Genomic DNA, 17,738 nt, shown 5'->3' on the forward strand with positions numbered 1-17,738 from the left:
AGGCCAACGTGCAGTATTGTTTGAGCTGTTGAGGACATGCACTAAATATAGGCATTTGTAATTATCTCAGTAAAGCGTTGCTTTTCTGGGCTGCAAGTAAATACACTCATCACCCACAAACAGAACGTAGCCTGCATCAGGAACAAAACCTGGGATCACATCCCGGGTCATTTTTACAGCATGCCGCTTACCTTGCCCATTGCTCATCTCTCGCCGTGTCCACCGAGCATCCTCGCCTCTGCCTTTTTTTGCTCTCCCAGTCCACAGCGTCGATAGATCCGATATATCCCCTCCGCTGGGATCGGCTGATACTAGCACCAACGGCGCAGGGCAACCACAATTTATCCCCGCACCTATGTCCGGCAAACGTGAAGAAAGAGCCGAATACTTTTGTTTTTAGGATCCGTGAATGAACATGGGAGCGTTTAAAGCCAGGCCTACACTGGATGATGCCAGCCAATCGGGCAGGCAGTGGTGAAATCCGCATAGGACAAGGATAAGCCACAGTGCACAGCCGCTCACTCACTCCCTCTCTCACTCAGGCACCCCCATACACGCATACCGGCAGCCAGGCACGCATAGCATACACAGCATACACAACGGGGAGCGAAAGGGAGGCGGGGACGGGGGCGCGTCGTTTGCAGAGTCAGCGGTACTGTTAACCCACTATCCTCCGATAGTGTGTGTGAGTGTGAGAGGAAGAGAGAGAGAGAGAGAGAGAGAGAGAATAAATGGCAGTCTAGATGCATATCTACTGTATGTAGGAGTAGAAAGTTTTATTGATTTCATAGTAACAATAGTAGGAATGCAGGATGGCTATGTGACAAAAAAGTTGTTCAACTTCAGTAGTGTTTTATGTATGTACTGTTTATTCTACTTTGTGTGGGTGGGTGTGGGTGTGTGTCCGCAGTCCAGTCAGTCATCGTGCTACAGTTCTGGTTCCTGTCCCTCGCCCTCTTTAAGTTTGTCCACAAGATCACACAGGGTGTCCACCAGGCCTTCCATCAGAACATAAACCTGATGGATCAATCGATAGATAGATAGATAGATAGATAGACAGACAGACAGACAGACAGATAGATAGATAGATAGATAGATATATAGATAGATAGACAGGGTGACAAGGTGCACTATAGTGGAAACAGTAAAATGAAAATTGTATGTAAAAACAACTAGAGCACTAGCCTCTTGGTGCAGGCGCCTCCTGTATCTGTCCATCACCTCTGGCTTGATGTTATGGTCGTCAGGAGGTTGGTGGTCGAAACTCTCTGGACTGGCATCAGTCAGCGAGGGCTCTGTAGCCAGCTCCTTCCCTTGCTTTCCCCCAGGATGCTTCCCCACTTCCTCCCCTCTTCTCCCCCTCTTCTTTCTCAGGACAGACAGATGAAAGACAGAGAGAGAGAGAGAGAGAGAGAGAGAGAGATTAGCATAATTTACTAATGGGATAAAATAAAAACAGTGGGTGTTTTTATCGTGCATACACGACAAGTTAGCATCTCCAGAATGATTTGGTTGGTACGTGTCCACTATGAGTGTGATTGGCACAGTATGGCTGTGTCTTACATCAAGATCATAGTATGAAAAAGGGCCTGCTGCATATTTGATGGAGTTTTTGTTTTGGATGTACTGTACTGTTTGAGCTAGTGTACAGATTTCCCTCACTGTGTGTAATATGTGTGTGTGTGTGTGTGTGTGTGTGTGTGTGTGTGTCGCAGATGGCTAAGCCTGGTACAGGTGCCATCAATTCACACCCTGGACACACAGTTGGAGAGCAGGTGCACATTTTCACACAGTGTTCTGTTACCATGGTACCCAATGACTAATAGGCTGTATGGCTGTACCTCACCTATGACTCAACCATCAGAGAGAGACGAGAAAATCACTCAGTAAAATATAAAGGGAAGACTGTGTCTCCAATTTATTTCTTTTTAAGGTTATTTTTGGAGCGCTTTTTGCCTTTATTTGATAGTTGACAGTGGAAATACACAGGAAAGACTGGGAGAGAGGGAGGGGGTGACATGCGACAAAAGTCACAGGCTGGATTCAAACCCAGGATATCTAATTTACATAGTACACGCCTTAGCCAACTGAGCCACGAGGATTCCCCACATAATTTTTATTTATTTATTTTTTTCCACCTTTATTTATTCAGGGGGAGTTTCACTGAGAGCAATGCTCTCTTTTTCAGGAATGCCCTGATCACATTCACACACATTCACACCTGGAAGCTGACCAGTACAACCACAGTTTGATCTGCTGGCCACTGAGCAGCTCCACTGGAGCGGTTGGGGTTAAGGGCCTTGCTCAAGGGCACCTCAGTGGTGGTAATGAGGGAGGGGCGAGCGCTGCTTTTCACTTTCCCCACCCAGATTTATCCTGCCGGTCCGGGGGATTGAACCGATGACCTTCCGGTCACAAGCTCGCTTCTCTAACCTTTAGGCCAGCACTAATCTACCTGTGATTAAAGCAGCTCCATCAGCCTCTACACTGGAAAACGAAGAGTTGCTATGAAAATAAGGTTCATGATTAGGGACAACGCAAATAAAAGCAGGGCATAATGGGGGTGGGGGGTAGATGGGAGCAGGAAAACAAAAATCTGCATTAAAACTAATGTGTACGCCTAAGTGTCCGAAAACCTACAATCCTGAAAAAGCATTTCAAAAATGACATTGCAGTTTTTTACTGGTTATCTCGCCCAGTCAGTCACATTCCAAAAATGTGAATGTTTACTCCCATATTCTATTGAAGAAATAATGACTTCTCAAGTGGCCAACAGACTGGAAATGGAAGATTGGCTTTGTGGACCAGTGATTAGTGGGAAGACTGGATGTGGAATGTCTGTTTTTGACATTAGATGTTGGATGGTTAACACACCCTGAACTGTACAAACACAGGCACAAATGCACACACACACACACACACACACACACATTCCCATACACTCATGCACCTATACACACAGGCTTACTCATGTTCACAATCAAAATGCATTAGAATCTACTGCCACTCAGTGGCATGAGGTTGTATAGTTGCCTGTCTTTTTGTAGACACAGTTGAGTAAGCTACACAGACATGCATGCACTCTCTATCTCTCTCTCTCTCGCTCTCTCTCTCCCTCTCTCTCTCTCACACACACACACACATATACATATATACACATTTTCTTCTCACCTCCACCGATTTCTCCATTGCTGACTTGGACTCTCCTTTTTTGTCTCCACTCTTCTCCTCCTTAGCAGGTGATCCTCCCTTTTTCTCACTCTTTTCATCTTTCTTAATATTATCCGCCAAAACTAGAATGTAATCAAATTGTTGTAATCAGTATGCATTAAATACTTTCATCAGTGTTTATAGTGCATGTGTGTGTGTATGTGTGTGTATTGGAGACGTACCAGGGTCAGGGATTAGGGGTTCTTGTATTTTTTTGGTCCATGTGTCTGTCTCTGGCAGGCCCAGCAGGTGTCTGAGCCAAATGGCCTCACTGGCCAGCCTGTCCAGCAGCTTCCCCCACAGCTGCTGCCTGCAGGGGGCACCACACACCACACAACTCATGGGCTGACTGCTGTGTGTGCAGGCGTGTGTGTAAGAGAGAGCAAGGTGCTGCTAGAGAGTTTCTGCTTGACTCATACAGTTGGTAGTCAGTGGCAGTGGTGTTTGTTTGTGTGTGTGCATGCCTCACCCTATAGTTGCTGCTGTTAGAGGGTTGTGTTTGAGCAGCGGCTGGGAGAGCTCCAGAAGCAGGGAGTTGAGCCGGGCCAGACCTTGCTCTCTGGTCAGGCTGTCCTGGGCTGACTCTTGCTCCGGCAGAGACAGCACCGCCTTAGGTAGAGGTCAATGATGAACACACAAAAATATAATCTAAAATGGCCTTTCATCTCTTTCATGCGTCATCATGGTATGACAAATCCTTTGCTTTTTTTTTACAGGAGAGTGGGCAGTCCACACAATTTCAAGTATTTTCTTTTCAGTTGAATTCTGGATAAATATCACATATGGTAGTGATAGTGAAGACTGAGAGGAAAGAGACAAAGAGCAATGCCACAGTATGTCATGGGACAGAATTCAGGTGATTGGAAACTCAACCCAAATACACATTGGAAGACTGAGCTTCCAGGAGGCCCTTGAGATCAAACACTTCAATTGACCTTAAACTATAATTAATGTTACGTTTTTTTATTTTTACTGATTAAGTGTTATTCCCCACCATGTAGCTAGTTGATGTCCCTACCTGTCTGAGTGTATCCCTAGAGAGATCCCAGCTGTGTCCTGGAGTCACCTCCTGCCACAGTCTCTTTAGTGCCTCCACTGGTTCACAGCGGTACTGCAGCTAAAACACAAGGATGGAGCTTAAAGGATTCAAGTTCAAGTTCCGATTTTTGATGTATATAAAATGTGTCTCCCACATACTATAATACCTGGAGCCACAGAGAATATCGGCACCAATATGGCGACCAACACAGCCCGGAAAGCAGCAGCACTGCACCATTTTCACTCAGTGGATAGTTTTCTCCCAAACACTCCTCAACTCCACGTTGTTTACAATCTGACCTGACTGTCTGCAAAACTAGATCATGCTGCCAGTAGCGCACTTTCACCCCACAGCAGTCTGTGCTGCAGCAGAGAAAAATAGTTTTAATTTACATACTTTGCAACTTTTCCTTTTACTCTAAACTCTACTGTGGAGCCTACAAATGGCTTTTTTGGAGATATTTTGACAAACCCCATTTGGACTGTTTGTTAGCAGCAAGAGGCCTGGCAACGGAGTTCGCTGCCAATATTCTCTATGGCTCCAAACTGTAGGTCCAAAATCGATGAATGCATCCTTTAACAACCTGGAGTGGTATGTGCCAAGTCAGCTGCAGTGTGTGCATGTACTGAATGTATGTGTGTGTATCTGCATGTTTGTGTGTGTGTATGTGTGTAAGTGCATGGACAGAAACCACACGCAGCAGAGTGTGACCACGAGACTCCCCTGGACACAAATTACTGTCGCACAACAGGAAAATAATCATCATACTAGCCATCCTCCTCCAGTAACTATGATGCATGCCATCCTTTTTATCTACTCCTCAAGGGCGGAGTAGATAGATGTGTGTCACCTTTTGCGGTGACAGAATATATTCACGTGAAAGGCCTGGAGAGCTGTAATGATCCTAATGGTTGGTAATGACAGATGTGACTTTGTAAGGAAAAATCCCCTTACTCATTTGTCCTCCATTTATGACAATTATAGGTTACAATGACCTATTTTAAGAGAGGATATTTCACTCTTCTCCTTTGTTTGTTTAGTTACACTTTCTAGTGTGTGTGTGTGTGTGTGTGTGTGTGTGTGTGTGTGTGTGTGTGTGTATACCACCTCTCTATCTCTCTCTCTCTGTCATGTGTATGGGCAATTGGCTCAGCAGACTTTTAAGAGCCATGCTCCATATTCACTAGACCAATCTAATCAGCCTTCCAATTAACCCAATTATAGGCAAGACCCTACTGCATTGTCATGGCACCAGAACCTCATTGTGGTGTGACAGTGTGACTGTCTTAAGATATTAGCAGTTATATGATGCTGTCAGTTAATGAGCTAATATGAATTATCATGGCAATATAATTGCGGTGCACAAAATGAATGTGGAGTGGCACAGATTCCAGGTGGGGAAGGGGCTGCCATAATGAGCTGATCATAACCTAGCCTACAGCCAGCTAAATGTCAAACAGAACAAGATGAATGGATTCATTAAGGGGTCATCATACACTGGCGGTCACAGGCAGTGTGACTAAAATTAAAGCTGAGCTAAACATGAACCACAAACTTTCTCTACAAAGAATGACTTTTGGATAGATTGTAGATGAAATGGTGTTTTGCTGAGCTATGATGAGTAATGTGTCTCAAACATCCTATCACAGTGAGAGAGAGGAATTCATCGTTCATCTATTTTATCTAGGTGATGATAAAATTATGATCTATTTTACCTACGAAGACTTTGTACAATCAATACACATGTCACTACACTCAGCACTTAGACAAGTGTGAGATGCTTATAGGAAACTGAATCCAGTACATCCACCCCTACTGTTTACCTTGGGGTTTTTGCTGAGGAACTCTTGTTCTTCAGTGATGTAGAGCTCTGCAGGAGAGCTGGGTCTCTCTGGGGTCTGAACCCCCCGCAGCACCTCATACACCATCGACCGACACACTTTTACCACCACCTTCTTCTCCAGCTCCCTCTGCATGTACTCACCCACACACACACACACACACACACACACACACACACACACACACACATACACACACACATACACACACATACACACAGACACATTTATGGAAGGGTTCCCTCAGTTCACTAAAACCTCTTTGAATCTGTCTCTTTGTGTCTCTCTCTCTCTTTCACTCACACCAATTTAACTATACGCCACCTCTATGGCCAGCTTGTGGTCTGCAGTCTTGTCCTGGTACAAAGCCACTCCCCTCAGTGTGACCTGCATGGAGGCTCCTCCCAGCAGCACAGGGTGGGTGTTAAGCTGCCATACTTCACTCCTGATACCTGGCACCTCTGACTTGAATACAAACTCCACCTGCTGGGTATCACCTGGAAGGATCACACCTAGAGGGGAGGGGAAGCAGAGTGGGGAGTGGAAAGACAGGTTGAGTACTGGTTGAAAGACACAAAGGGTTGACATTAGAGTAAAAATAACACAAACAATTTCTGACGTAAGAGTGGTCGCAACAGGTGTCTGCCTGTGGGTTTGCGTGTGTACCTGTGGAGGAGTTGAAGTAGAAGTGCGGAGTGGTTGTTTGTGAGCGCAGGTTAGGAAAGCTGTGTGGCAGAGGCAGCTGCTGCCAGGTGTAGTAGATGGCTGTGCTGCCCTCATTGTGCAGCTCCAGGTGAGAAGAGGCTCTTTCTCCAGTCAGGGCTTCAAAGTTTATCCTGGCACTGATTCCTACCTCTCCCTGAGCAGGGAATGATGGAGAATGAGATAAGGTGAGACAAATTAAGGGATTAAGGAGAGGCAATACGAGTCTCAAAAGTCAAACACGGTAAAGCAAATAACATGTAACCGATCCATCTGCTTATAGTTGTGTGTTGCAGAGTCGGTGCTGCAGATATACACACTGGCCCCAGCTGGACACAACTGAGCACAAATGTCACCTACAACACATAGAAAGAAGGTGTGTATGTTTGTGTGTGAATGTGTATTTGTGTGTGTGTGTGTTTGTGTGTGTGTGTGTGTTTGATACCTATATCATCAAATGATACATCCACTGTCTGGAACTCATGTTCAGACCCCCGTTGCAGCTGACTGACTGAGTGGCACTGTGTGAAGGCTGTTCTGTACCTGATAAGAGGTGGAGCTGCCTGTCCAGTGGGCTCGCTGGCCACAAAACCTCAAGGCAGGAATCAGCAGTGCATCCAACACAACATCGTCATACTGCGCCAAAGGATCACTGAGGAGACAACAAGCCAGCATTACCACTCACTCAGGCAGCCACGCAGTCAGTCAGTCTGTGAGTCTGTGAGTTATTCAACAAGTCAGTTAGTCATGTATTCATTCAGTCAAGCAATTATCTAATAAATCAGGTAGGAAGACAGTCATTTAATAATTTCTTACAGGTTCTCCTGCTTCATCTTTTTCTGCTCCTCCTCCTCTTCTTCCTCCTCCAGTAAGGGGCTGCGATACACTGTGACAGAAGTGAATGGCTTGCCAGAGCCAATCACCTCCAATCCGTCAATGTCCTGTAATGAGAGAGACACAGAGGTTGGGTTTGTATATCCAACCCTTATTCTGGTACCTACACTCAAAATTAAACTGCTGGTTTTGGCACTTTGGTAAATATGATGTGATGTCCTCTTGCTCTTTGGGGTCTCAGCTTGTCACACACATCCTGAAATACTCAAAGCACTGTTCAATCTGGCATCAATACATATGTCCTGTCCACTCATTTCTAGAAAGTACAGCTAGAGAAGACAAAATGAGGGGTCTTATAAAACTAACAGTGGCAATAGGAGGTGGTGTGGAACAGGTTGTCCAGTTTAGACTGACAGAGAAAGCTTATCCAGGTCCATTTCCTACACTCTAACCTTCCACACCATCTATCTATCTATCTATCTATCTATCTATCTATCTATCTATCTATCTATCTATCTATCTATCTATATGACATGTCTTTTTCATACCCTCCTAACAGTGTAAAGCATCTAGCAAGTACAGTAGGTCACCATCTTTCACACAACCCATTGTTCTCACTTTCCTCCTGTCTTTCTCTTTCAAACTTCTCCACACCTCAAGCTATGTGTTCAATTTTCTTTCACCACTCTCACTCCCTTAGTACCCTGCTTTTATTTCCTGCTCTCTCCTTTTCTCTCTTTATCCTGCCATCTTGTCCCCCCCTGTCTCCCTTTGCACATCTGTCACGATGCCATGGGTTAGTCCACTGCCAACAGGATGATCTGTCTCTGTCTGTCTGTTTGTCAGAAGGTACTTCAGACCCCAAACCACCTAAGCATCATATTAACCACCAGCACGACAGAACACACTGCTACCATTTTCTGTTATATCACTGTCACAGGTGGGTGTGTGTGTATCTGTGTGTGTGAGAAAGAGAAAGAGAAGGAGAGAGAGAGTGAGGAGGAGACCGAGAGACAAAGAGAAAGATGTCATTTGAATAAACCTTTCAATAATCAGCACCTGTTACTCAAGGTGTTAATGAGGTTTAATGGGAACTGCCTGTGCAGAGAAGTGTACATTTATGTATACGTGTGAGACAGAACTGGCTGTGCCCCAGGACCCCCCAGTGATGGAGTTATTGTAATGCTGAGAGCAGTAGGGCAGGTCTGGTCCCTTCTCTTGGGCTCTGTTACCCCACAGACCACAATACTGCTACTCTATGGCTGGACACGCACCGGCTTTCATAACTGTACCTTCTGTACGTGTGCACATTCATGCATGAGGAGTGTGTGTGGAAGTGCTTCAGTGCTTCATTATTATCATATGCATATGTGTATTTATATTTTACAGGTATATAATACATCACATATGTTCAAACAGCATATAAACACTCAGTGTGTGTGTGTGTGTGTGTGTGTGTGTGTGTGTGTGTGTGTGTGCGTATGTGTGTGCATGTGTGCATGTGTGTGTGCTTGCATGCATATGTGTGTATGTGGGCGTGTGCTTGTCTGCCCTGTCTATGTAGCTTGTTTCTGGTACAGAACATCCAGGCACAGCGTGCCCCTGGCTGCATGATCACAGGCTGGTTAAGGAGATGCAATTAAGGGCAGCTATCTAGCACCAGCAGCCAGAGGCAGAGCACCTTGAGGTGGTAAGGGGTGGGGGACCTGGGGCAGAGCTGTGTGGAGGGATGAGGAGTGGTCCAATTTTTGTGTTTTTTTGTGGTAAAACAAGTGATGAAGCCACCTAGATCTAGAGCCTAGAGCTGTATATAAGAAATCAGGAAAATACACACATTGAAAGTCCAATGTGAACAATGTGTGAATTGGAATATGGTCTCACAACAAAGTAAGAAAGTATGTAGAGGCATCACACCTATTTTAATTTAGCAATAACAGCTGAGAAGATGTTCTTTACTGTCATTATGGATACAATGGTGTTGCACTAGACTAGACTGTCAAAGGCAGCACCAAAGTACCCAAAATCACAGTAAAGAACATCCCCAAGTGTAATATGGCTTTTATACAACAGTTAACACCGGAAGTAAGTGAATAAAACGTTATTTATATAGCACCTATTTATACTGTGGTTTTGATTCAAGTCTTCCCATGCTTTATGGGAAAAGTCAGCACAGCTGGAACTCGTCTTGTCAGATTGCTTGGCTGAAGCTGCCTGTTGTATAACGTAAAATACACAGCACGTCCCAGGTGATAAATGTGGGTTAAAGTAAAAAAACTGAAGGACAGCAATACTTAACCTCCCTGCCATCACCCTTTTATGTTTCAACAACTTCTTAGGAGCTGGAACAGAACAATGGATATGCAATGTCTACCAGAAGACAAACCGTACTAATTGAAACACTACTGAGCCACAGCTGCATTCTTTATGTTTCTATGCATTCCCTCCAGCTCAAGCCAAAAAGGTAACACAAGTTCACTGAATTTGTGTTACCGGCATGTTGAAGTCCATGTCCTTTAGAACTTCTCTGAGCTCCTGGCGCTGGTGCTGCAGGTACACACTCTGCTCCCAAGTCCGAGTGGCTGAATGCAACGTCTCAGCACAAAGGTTTCCTGCAAGAAGACACATTTTCCCATGGAGAGAATAAGGTTTAACTTATAGAGAGGCTGTATGTGTATGTGTGTGTGTGCGTGTCTGTGTCTTTAAGTCCTAAGTACCTGACTCCTGGCATATGCTGTGTGGTTGCCCTACATGTACGACAGCCTCCCGCTTGCCCTGCTCTGTCTGAGTCAGGGTGGCTGTGATCCCACTCAGCTCATCTCCAAAGCGCTGGGGGAGACTCCAGAACTCACTGCCCACACGGTAACCCTACGGCATTGAGACACACACACACATGTATAATGAAGAACCAATGGAGACAGTGATAGAGAGACATTAAGTGCTGTCTTAACAGTATGTCCAGAGTGGAGGGAGGGACAGTTAGAGAGAGATCTTAGGAATTGGAGAAATGTAACTCTAATGAGACACTGTGACAGATAATTAGAGACACAGTAGAGATGCCGTACATATCCAGAGTGTATGACTGGCAGGGCTTGATTCATAAGTTCTCTCTGCTCCTGAGTTTCTCTGAAACGGTTGGCTTGGTTCATCAACAAGTTCTCCGCTGGCCTATGGAGCAAGCCTTGGAGGAGGGAGGGGGGTTGGATAGAGAGAGAGAGAGAGATAATAAGACAGTGACAGTGCTTCGCTGACCTAGCCAATCAAATACTTTTTTCATATAGCAAGTCGCTAATATATATTTATAATTTTTTTGTGCAGGACTGGTGTTTTGACAGTTGATGAAAAAAAATATGGCAAAGTGAGTTTATCATGGCAGCTCTGACATGCCAGTGATGAGGCTGTAGTCCTACTGTAGCTTTTTTCTCTGCTGCAGTCTCTAACATACTCACTAGATAAGAAGTTCTGCTGCCGTCGGCGCTGCCTCATATGCGTACGCCAGTGCTGCAGGGCATTGCTCTGGATGTCTCTGTGGCCTGGGGGGACCCCGAGGCCTTCCTCCCCAGCCCCAGTATGCTGCCCCCCTGAGGCCTCAGACGGATGATCTCTCTGGGAGTCTGGTATACGCCTCACCAACTGGAAGGTGGTGAGAGGAGAGAAGAAGAGATGACTTATGCTGCAAAGTATTGCTATAGTTTACAGAATGTAAGGTCTGCTTTTGGTATTTCGTTTTTAAACCTGTATTTTTTAACAGGTAGAAATGATAATGTGAAACTTTCATTTCATATGTTCACATCTTTGCCTATCCAAGTGCCACAGCAATCTTTTCTGAGTTTTCTCTTCACCTCTGTATCTCCCGTGACCTCCAGGTAACTCCTGAAGTCCTCCAGGCTGCCCAGGATGCTGTGTGGCAGAACCATCCCATGGACATCCAAACGAGGGCCTCCAGGTCCTGAAGAGACGAATATACAGTTGGAACAGCAAAAACAGTAACATCAGCCTGGGTCTCAATGTGTCTCTGTAATCTGATGAATGAGCTGAGGTGCATATTGACTGGACAGGAGAATCAGGGATGTGTGCACTTGCTACATGAACTCTTTCTGTGCTCCACTGTTACCTTTGTCGATGAGGGCAAAACACCACATCTCACCTGTGTAGTCCAGAGGTTGAGAGCCAGTATCCAGGGACACTGGGCAAGCCACAGCCCCTCGCATTGCATTTCTGACTTCATCAGCTGTTTGTGCTTTACGCGTTTGGACACGAGTCATTAGCACTGGCTTCTGAGGATCCTTGGGTGGCTTTGGTACATGAAGCTGCACTCACAATCACATACTCAGTTACACTCACGCCTACTCTACTAGTCTGGGTATTTTTCCTAGCACAATACATAGCCTTGGTTTTACATTAGCACTGGTACTGGTCCTAATGATGTAGCAGTATTTTTATGCCACATCTTTAAAACAAAATAGAGAGAAGTGGAGCACATTTTCAACATACACACACACACACACACTATAAATCTGGTTTGTGGAAACTCATAACTCATTTGGAACTGAGGATATATGGACGAAGTGAGCTTACTTTCTTGAGGTCCTCTGAGTGAATGGCCAGAGCCTGGCTGTCCTCCCCTTTAAAAATGGAGTTCTGGGGCTGCTCATCACTTACACAGGAGAATGACAACTCCTTGGATAATTTCATCTTCTCTGGAGAAGAGAGGAGAGGAGAGAAGCACACTAATTTGCCCCTGTCTCAGCGATGTACAATAATCTAACATATCACACTACCTATAATAGTACACTGACCAATATGTATTTGAACACACACACACACACACACACACACACACCGATAATGTATTATAAAGGCACTTTGAGATAGTGATTCATGTTGCATTACTCACTGATCTCCTGATTTTAACAGTGGAAAGAGGCTCTGCTTCATCATGCAGACAGAGCACATCTATGCAGACACACTAGCGCATACGCACACACACACACACACACACACACACACAGAGAGAGAGAGAGAGAAAGAGAGAGAGGGAGGCCTGGAACACTGACACCGTTATGCAATTGTCTTCATTTCTCATCTCTCCAGACCAGCAGTGCCTGATTATGGTTTCCATGGCCACGAAAACAATTACTCCTCAGTCCTGCTTCCTTTGCTTTTCTGTTTTTCTCTCCTCACTTTCAATAGGTTCAGATGAGTGTCTTGCCCTGCTGGAGGCGAGAGGTGTCCTTGGGAAAAATCAGCTCAACTAAAATTTCAAAGACAACTTAATCTAGGCCTATCAAAAAGCCAACAACATTGACCTGTGTTCTGATTGAGATCCTTTTATTCTTTTAGTGCATTCTACGTCAGGTGATGCCTCCCTCTCATTTAAGGCCTTGAAATCACTGAAAGACTAGAAAGCTTACTATTTTCTATTCTGTTGACGCCCACCTTTCCTTACTTTACCTGTATAAAACATCCTGCTTCGCACTGCAGCTCTCCCAGAAATAAGTTTGAAGTGTCATACATTCAGGGAACATTGAGTATCCACCATACTGGTCTCATTTAGTGACTAGTCCAACCGTATAATAGGTGGAGGGGTCACAATGTGAAGAATGTGCGACGGAGGACAGAGACAGACACAGAGAGAGAGAGGAGGGGAGAGACACAGACAGGGAGACGGAGAGACAGACACATACAGAGACACATAAGCTACAAGGGTGTAACTGACCTGGAGAGGTTAGAGGTCTTAACGGACTCTTTCCAGTGGACTTGGACGCACTATCCTGAACCATTTTACCTAATTAATACATATAACGTTAAGTTACGGGTGGCCAACGTAGGCTAGCGTTAGCAGTGCTAACCACACCTAGCGCCGCTGCTTTGAGCTTGCATATGTTTTTGGACTGAGCTTGTTATTGTTACTCATCCACCAACCAGCAGTTAGTGTAGAGCTTCATATAACCTGTTCTACGGTATTTCCAAATTATTCTCTCAGTTTTACTTTTAGAAGTCAACAACACGAGAGTCAGTTAACTAGCCTGGCTGTTGTTAGTCTTTCCCCTACTTTCCTGCTGTTCCGTAACCATGGCAACGGACGCCTCCCGTATCGCTTCGCCTAAGCGGTGCAACCAAACCCATAAGGACACACAAATAACCACCGGGCTGTGGAGAAGAAGCCTAAACCAAATATTAAAGAGCCTAACTTAATATTTTTTTCCTCAAGAGGCAAAATCTGCTGCACGTGTTCGTTTGTTTGTTTGTTTTTCTTTCTTTCTTTGTTTCTTTGTTTCTTTTCCTTTCTGTCTATGTAGACCTACTTTAGATAGCATTTCCCCAGTTTATTTATTTGTGACTCCTCTACCCTCTACCCTCCATTGAGCCTATTATTATACCCATAATGTATAGCCTAGCTAGCTATATAAAATGAATAACTTCTTCTGCTTATATGCCTATGAAGCCTATTGTCTGTCTGATCACGATAATATAAGCTAGTTTGGACGACACTTCGATTATGGCTTTAATTAAGGGTATGCCTATATCTGTAAGGACCTTTTTCTGTGTTTAGCACCAGTGATGACAGCCTATGCCCTCATCTCTGTCTGTAGACCAAAACTTACATTGCATATGAAAAGATGTTTTCCCAAGCAGTCAGCAGAAACTCTGTGTTCTCCTGGAGAACACAACAACCTGTCTCCTGTCACTCAGCACTTGGCTGCTGAGACAGACAAGAACCTGGCGGTGACGTGGAGGAACCACGGGGTGGAGGATAGCCTATATAAACACAACTATCGCACATCAACCACCTCGCCAAAGAGAAGCTGTGAAGTAGACTAGAAAACGTCAGACCAGACACACTGCCCACTTTGCTGCTCAGGACCACTGGCCAAAACCATCCTCTCTCAAGACGATGGAAATGGGCAGCATCTCCACCAGCTCACAGACCGCCTCCATCCCTGTCCCGCACCAGCTCGGCTGCTCGACCCTCGATGGTCCCCAACTTCACGGCAGCAGGGACGGACAGTGCGCCGGTTCATCCAAGGTCTTATTTGCGTACAAAAACGCCTCGCAGCACCTGAGCTCCTCTGGAATTAAAGCGGGCGTGGGGATACTAAAAGTGGCCACATCTCAGTGGAAACAGGAAAAGAAGACGCGCTCGGGCACGGCCATCAGACAAGTGTCCACGTCCTCCAGCACTCATCCCTGCAAGAAGTCCCCGCTAGATCAGCTGGCAGCTCTGGTTCTCCATGGTCAAACCCGGCTCCGCCAGCTTGGCCAAGAGCACCGCCACGAAACCCTGTGCTCCACCAAGCCGCAGAATTGTAAGCGCATAGTGGTTCTTGGTGCGCCACGGGTCGGTAAGACCTCTATCCTTCGAAGGTACCTTCGGGACGGATTTTTGGAGGAGTACAAGCCCACCTCCGAGGATTTCCTTAGGAAAATGTTCCGTATCCGCGGAGAGACCTATCAAATTGACATCCTGGACGCGTCCGGGGAAAGAGGCTTCCCAGCCAAGCGGCGGCTATCTATCCTTACCGGTGCGTATTGGTTCAGTTATAGTTTCTGGCATACAAACTGAATTCACAATAGCTGATCAAGTTGTTTTATAGGGCCTATTGTTTTTTGTTTGTTTGTTTGTTTGTTTTTAATATAGCCTATCTATATAGGCTATCTAGACGGCTGTAGGAACTAGGCTATTAGTGCGTAACTGAAAAGGGCTTTAGCCTATTAATTCATGGGGATAACAACTAATTGAAACTGGGATATTGGAGGAAATTCATCTTTAACTGAAAATATTTCCATTTTGATTTTTCCACAGGCGACATTTTTTTGTTAGTATTCAGTCTGGACGACCGGCGCTCCTTCGAGGAGGTGTGCGCCCTGCGAACGGAGATCCTGGCGGCTAAGACCAAGCTCATCAAATCCTCTGTACCAGACCGGTGCGCACAGCCGCGGGTTCCCTTGGTGGTCTGCGCCAACAAGGTGGATCTCCCCCCGTCGGAGAGAGACATGTCGCGGGCAGAGGTGCTCCAAGCTCTCGGTGAGGACTGTGCCTACTTTGAAACCTCCGCGAAGGACAGCACTAACCTGGAGAAAGTTTTCGAGACATTGGCTAAGCGAGGAGGGCTGCCAACTGAAACTGGCCCGTCTCAGCACCGCAAAGTCTCTCTCCGTTCATACCAGGCAATGCGGACAGGCCGTGTGCCGGGCAGGGGGAGCCAGACGCCGGGCTGTGATGATCCCTGCGGCGCCCTGCACCCACTGGCCCGCCGGCCGAGTTTTAGCACGGATCTCCGTCAAGTGATGGGGCCTCATACGGCACGAAAGCCTGGCAAACCACTGGAGAAATGTCAGATTCAGTGAGAGACAAATATAAGACAAACCGAACTGTTGAGCTGATAAAACAACACATAACGCATGACTAACTATTTAACACAAATGCATTATCATTGTTTGAATACATGCACATGAAATGATGGTTTTGAAATAAAACGCTTTTTCATAATATAATGGTTTGTGTGTTAGAGAAACCGGGATTTATTTCTTTGAAAGAGGTCATTAGGCATATCGTTGTGTACTTATTTGTTTCTTTCATTTCTTGCTTCTGTCGTTTGTTTTCTCTTTCTTTCTGCCTACCTGCTGTTTATGTATTTATTTGTATGAGTGTGTGTGTGTGTGTGTGTGTGTGTGTGTGTGTGTTACCACATAAAACTGTGGAGGAGAAAGTGGGAGGATGTTGAGTCAGGAATTTGATTATTCTATCCTTCTTGCATAACCTCTATTCAGAAACCATTAGATAGCAAATCTCTCTCTCTCTCTCTCTCTCTCTCTCTCTCTCTCTCTATCTCTCTCTCTCTCCCACCTTCCTTCTCTCCCTGTATGTGTGTTTGTGTTTGGTGGTTGTCGGTCTGAAAGCTAATAGATCTGAAACTCAACTGGAGTCGTGATTGCTAGAGGTCCATAGCCTCAGCCCAAACAGCCAAAATAAAACCTAGGTTGTCCAGTTGCAAAATGCTACCTTTCCACCTGGGTTAAATCTTACATACTATATCAATCACTGGAATAGGTCCCTCCATCCACCTCGACACTGAATTCCCTGAAAGTTATTCTGATTTATCCGTGATGATTCTCGGACAGTTCAATCAATATTTTGCGAAAATGAACAAGTCTTTCTAAAAGCTAAAAAAGAAACAAGGCCCTGATCAGTGATGCCACTCCTAGGGAAAAATGAATGAGGGAAACAGGACACCATGTTTAATTTCCTGCTAGCTCCAAGACATTTGACCTAGAATATAAGTTTGTTGACTAGACGAGATGGCAACTTGTTTTTGGCATCATCTGACAGCTGAAGCAGGCATCACACTTAATACAAATCAAAATATAGTATGCATTAACACTATTAAAACATTAACATTAACATTAAAACAGCATACATAAGTAGACCATCTTAACCTACTGAAGAGGTACAAGTCTGCCATCACATGTAGTATCATCTAGTGTTTTGGAGGCTGAACTTGAAACAAATGGCTTCTGAATGATATTCTATAGCTGTGTCTATAGCTGGCATCTTGTGTTGCCTTCTGGGAGGCAAAAGCATTATTAATACTAATGTAAAGTGTAGTGGGCTACACTTGGAGTGGAATTAATGTTAATAGATGAAAATAACAGAGAAATAGCATAAAGAAAAGGCAGTTTTGTTCTCATGATTATAATTTTCCAACTTGATGTTAAGGGACTAGGCGCCAGTATCACCTATGGAAGAGAACAGACGCCTTCTCCATTTATCTCTCGTCAGTTGTGAATAAGCAGGATGTTTTTCACTGTGGGTGTTGCAGTCAGTGAAGGTCGTTCCTCACTTTGGAGGCAGGTGCGTTTCCATGGACACCACTATTCAGTTCATACTGAAAATCATTTGGCAGTGGATAACAGACCACTCAGGCTTCACATATGACAGACCTCAAGGTAATTACATGAGCCCCTATCCCCTCAGATAGTTTGGTAACACTTTTCGTTCTGTGTGCCCATGTGTGGCAAGCAAAACAAAATGATGCTGTTTCTCATGTACAGTGATAAATGGATACAAAAAAGAAATACCCCTCCTACACTGCCACCCTTCACCTAAAAAT

At 45.1% G+C, this 17,738-nt stretch overlaps 2 protein-coding genes across 2 annotated transcripts; one reads left to right on the forward strand and one right to left on the reverse strand.

Annotated features, from left to right (window-relative positions):
* Nucleotides 1-1,740: 1,740 nt before the first annotated feature.
* Nucleotides 1,741-13,406, reverse strand: mycbpap (mycbp associated protein). Its single transcript, XM_071531072.1, has 18 exons — nucleotides 13,343-13,406; nucleotides 12,202-12,323; nucleotides 11,738-11,933; nucleotides 11,466-11,572; nucleotides 11,073-11,256; nucleotides 10,689-10,804; nucleotides 10,341-10,491; nucleotides 10,117-10,235; nucleotides 7,609-7,733; nucleotides 7,336-7,444; nucleotides 6,757-6,949; nucleotides 6,424-6,602; nucleotides 6,073-6,228; nucleotides 4,229-4,327; nucleotides 3,680-3,819; nucleotides 3,393-3,520; nucleotides 3,172-3,293; nucleotides 1,741-1,752 (listed from the first exon to the last, which is right to left on the reverse strand). The coding sequence occupies exons 1-18, from the start codon at nucleotides 13,404-13,406 to the stop codon at nucleotides 1,741-1,743; spliced, it is 2,322 nt and encodes a 773-aa protein (XP_071387173.1).
* Nucleotides 13,407-14,450: 1,044 nt separating this feature from the next.
* Nucleotides 14,451-16,101, forward strand: rasd2b (RASD family member 2b). Its single transcript, XM_071531371.1, has 2 exons — nucleotides 14,451-15,149; nucleotides 15,431-16,101. Exons 1-2 carry the CDS (start codon nucleotides 14,522-14,524, stop codon nucleotides 15,973-15,975), a joined length of 1,173 nt encoding a protein of 390 aa, XP_071387472.1. The 5' UTR covers nucleotides 14,451-14,521; the 3' UTR covers nucleotides 15,976-16,101.
* The last annotated feature ends 1,637 nt before the right edge of the window (nucleotides 16,102-17,738 follow it).

The sequence above is a fragment of the Centroberyx affinis genome, unplaced genomic scaffold, assembly GCF_046629955.1.
Source record: "Centroberyx affinis isolate AG114_WGS23_722 - 3 ecotype Tasmania unplaced genomic scaffold, CSIRO-AGI_Caff_v1 ptg000141l_1, whole genome shotgun sequence".
Lineage (NCBI taxonomy): Eukaryota > Metazoa > Chordata > Actinopteri > Beryciformes > Berycidae > Centroberyx > Centroberyx affinis.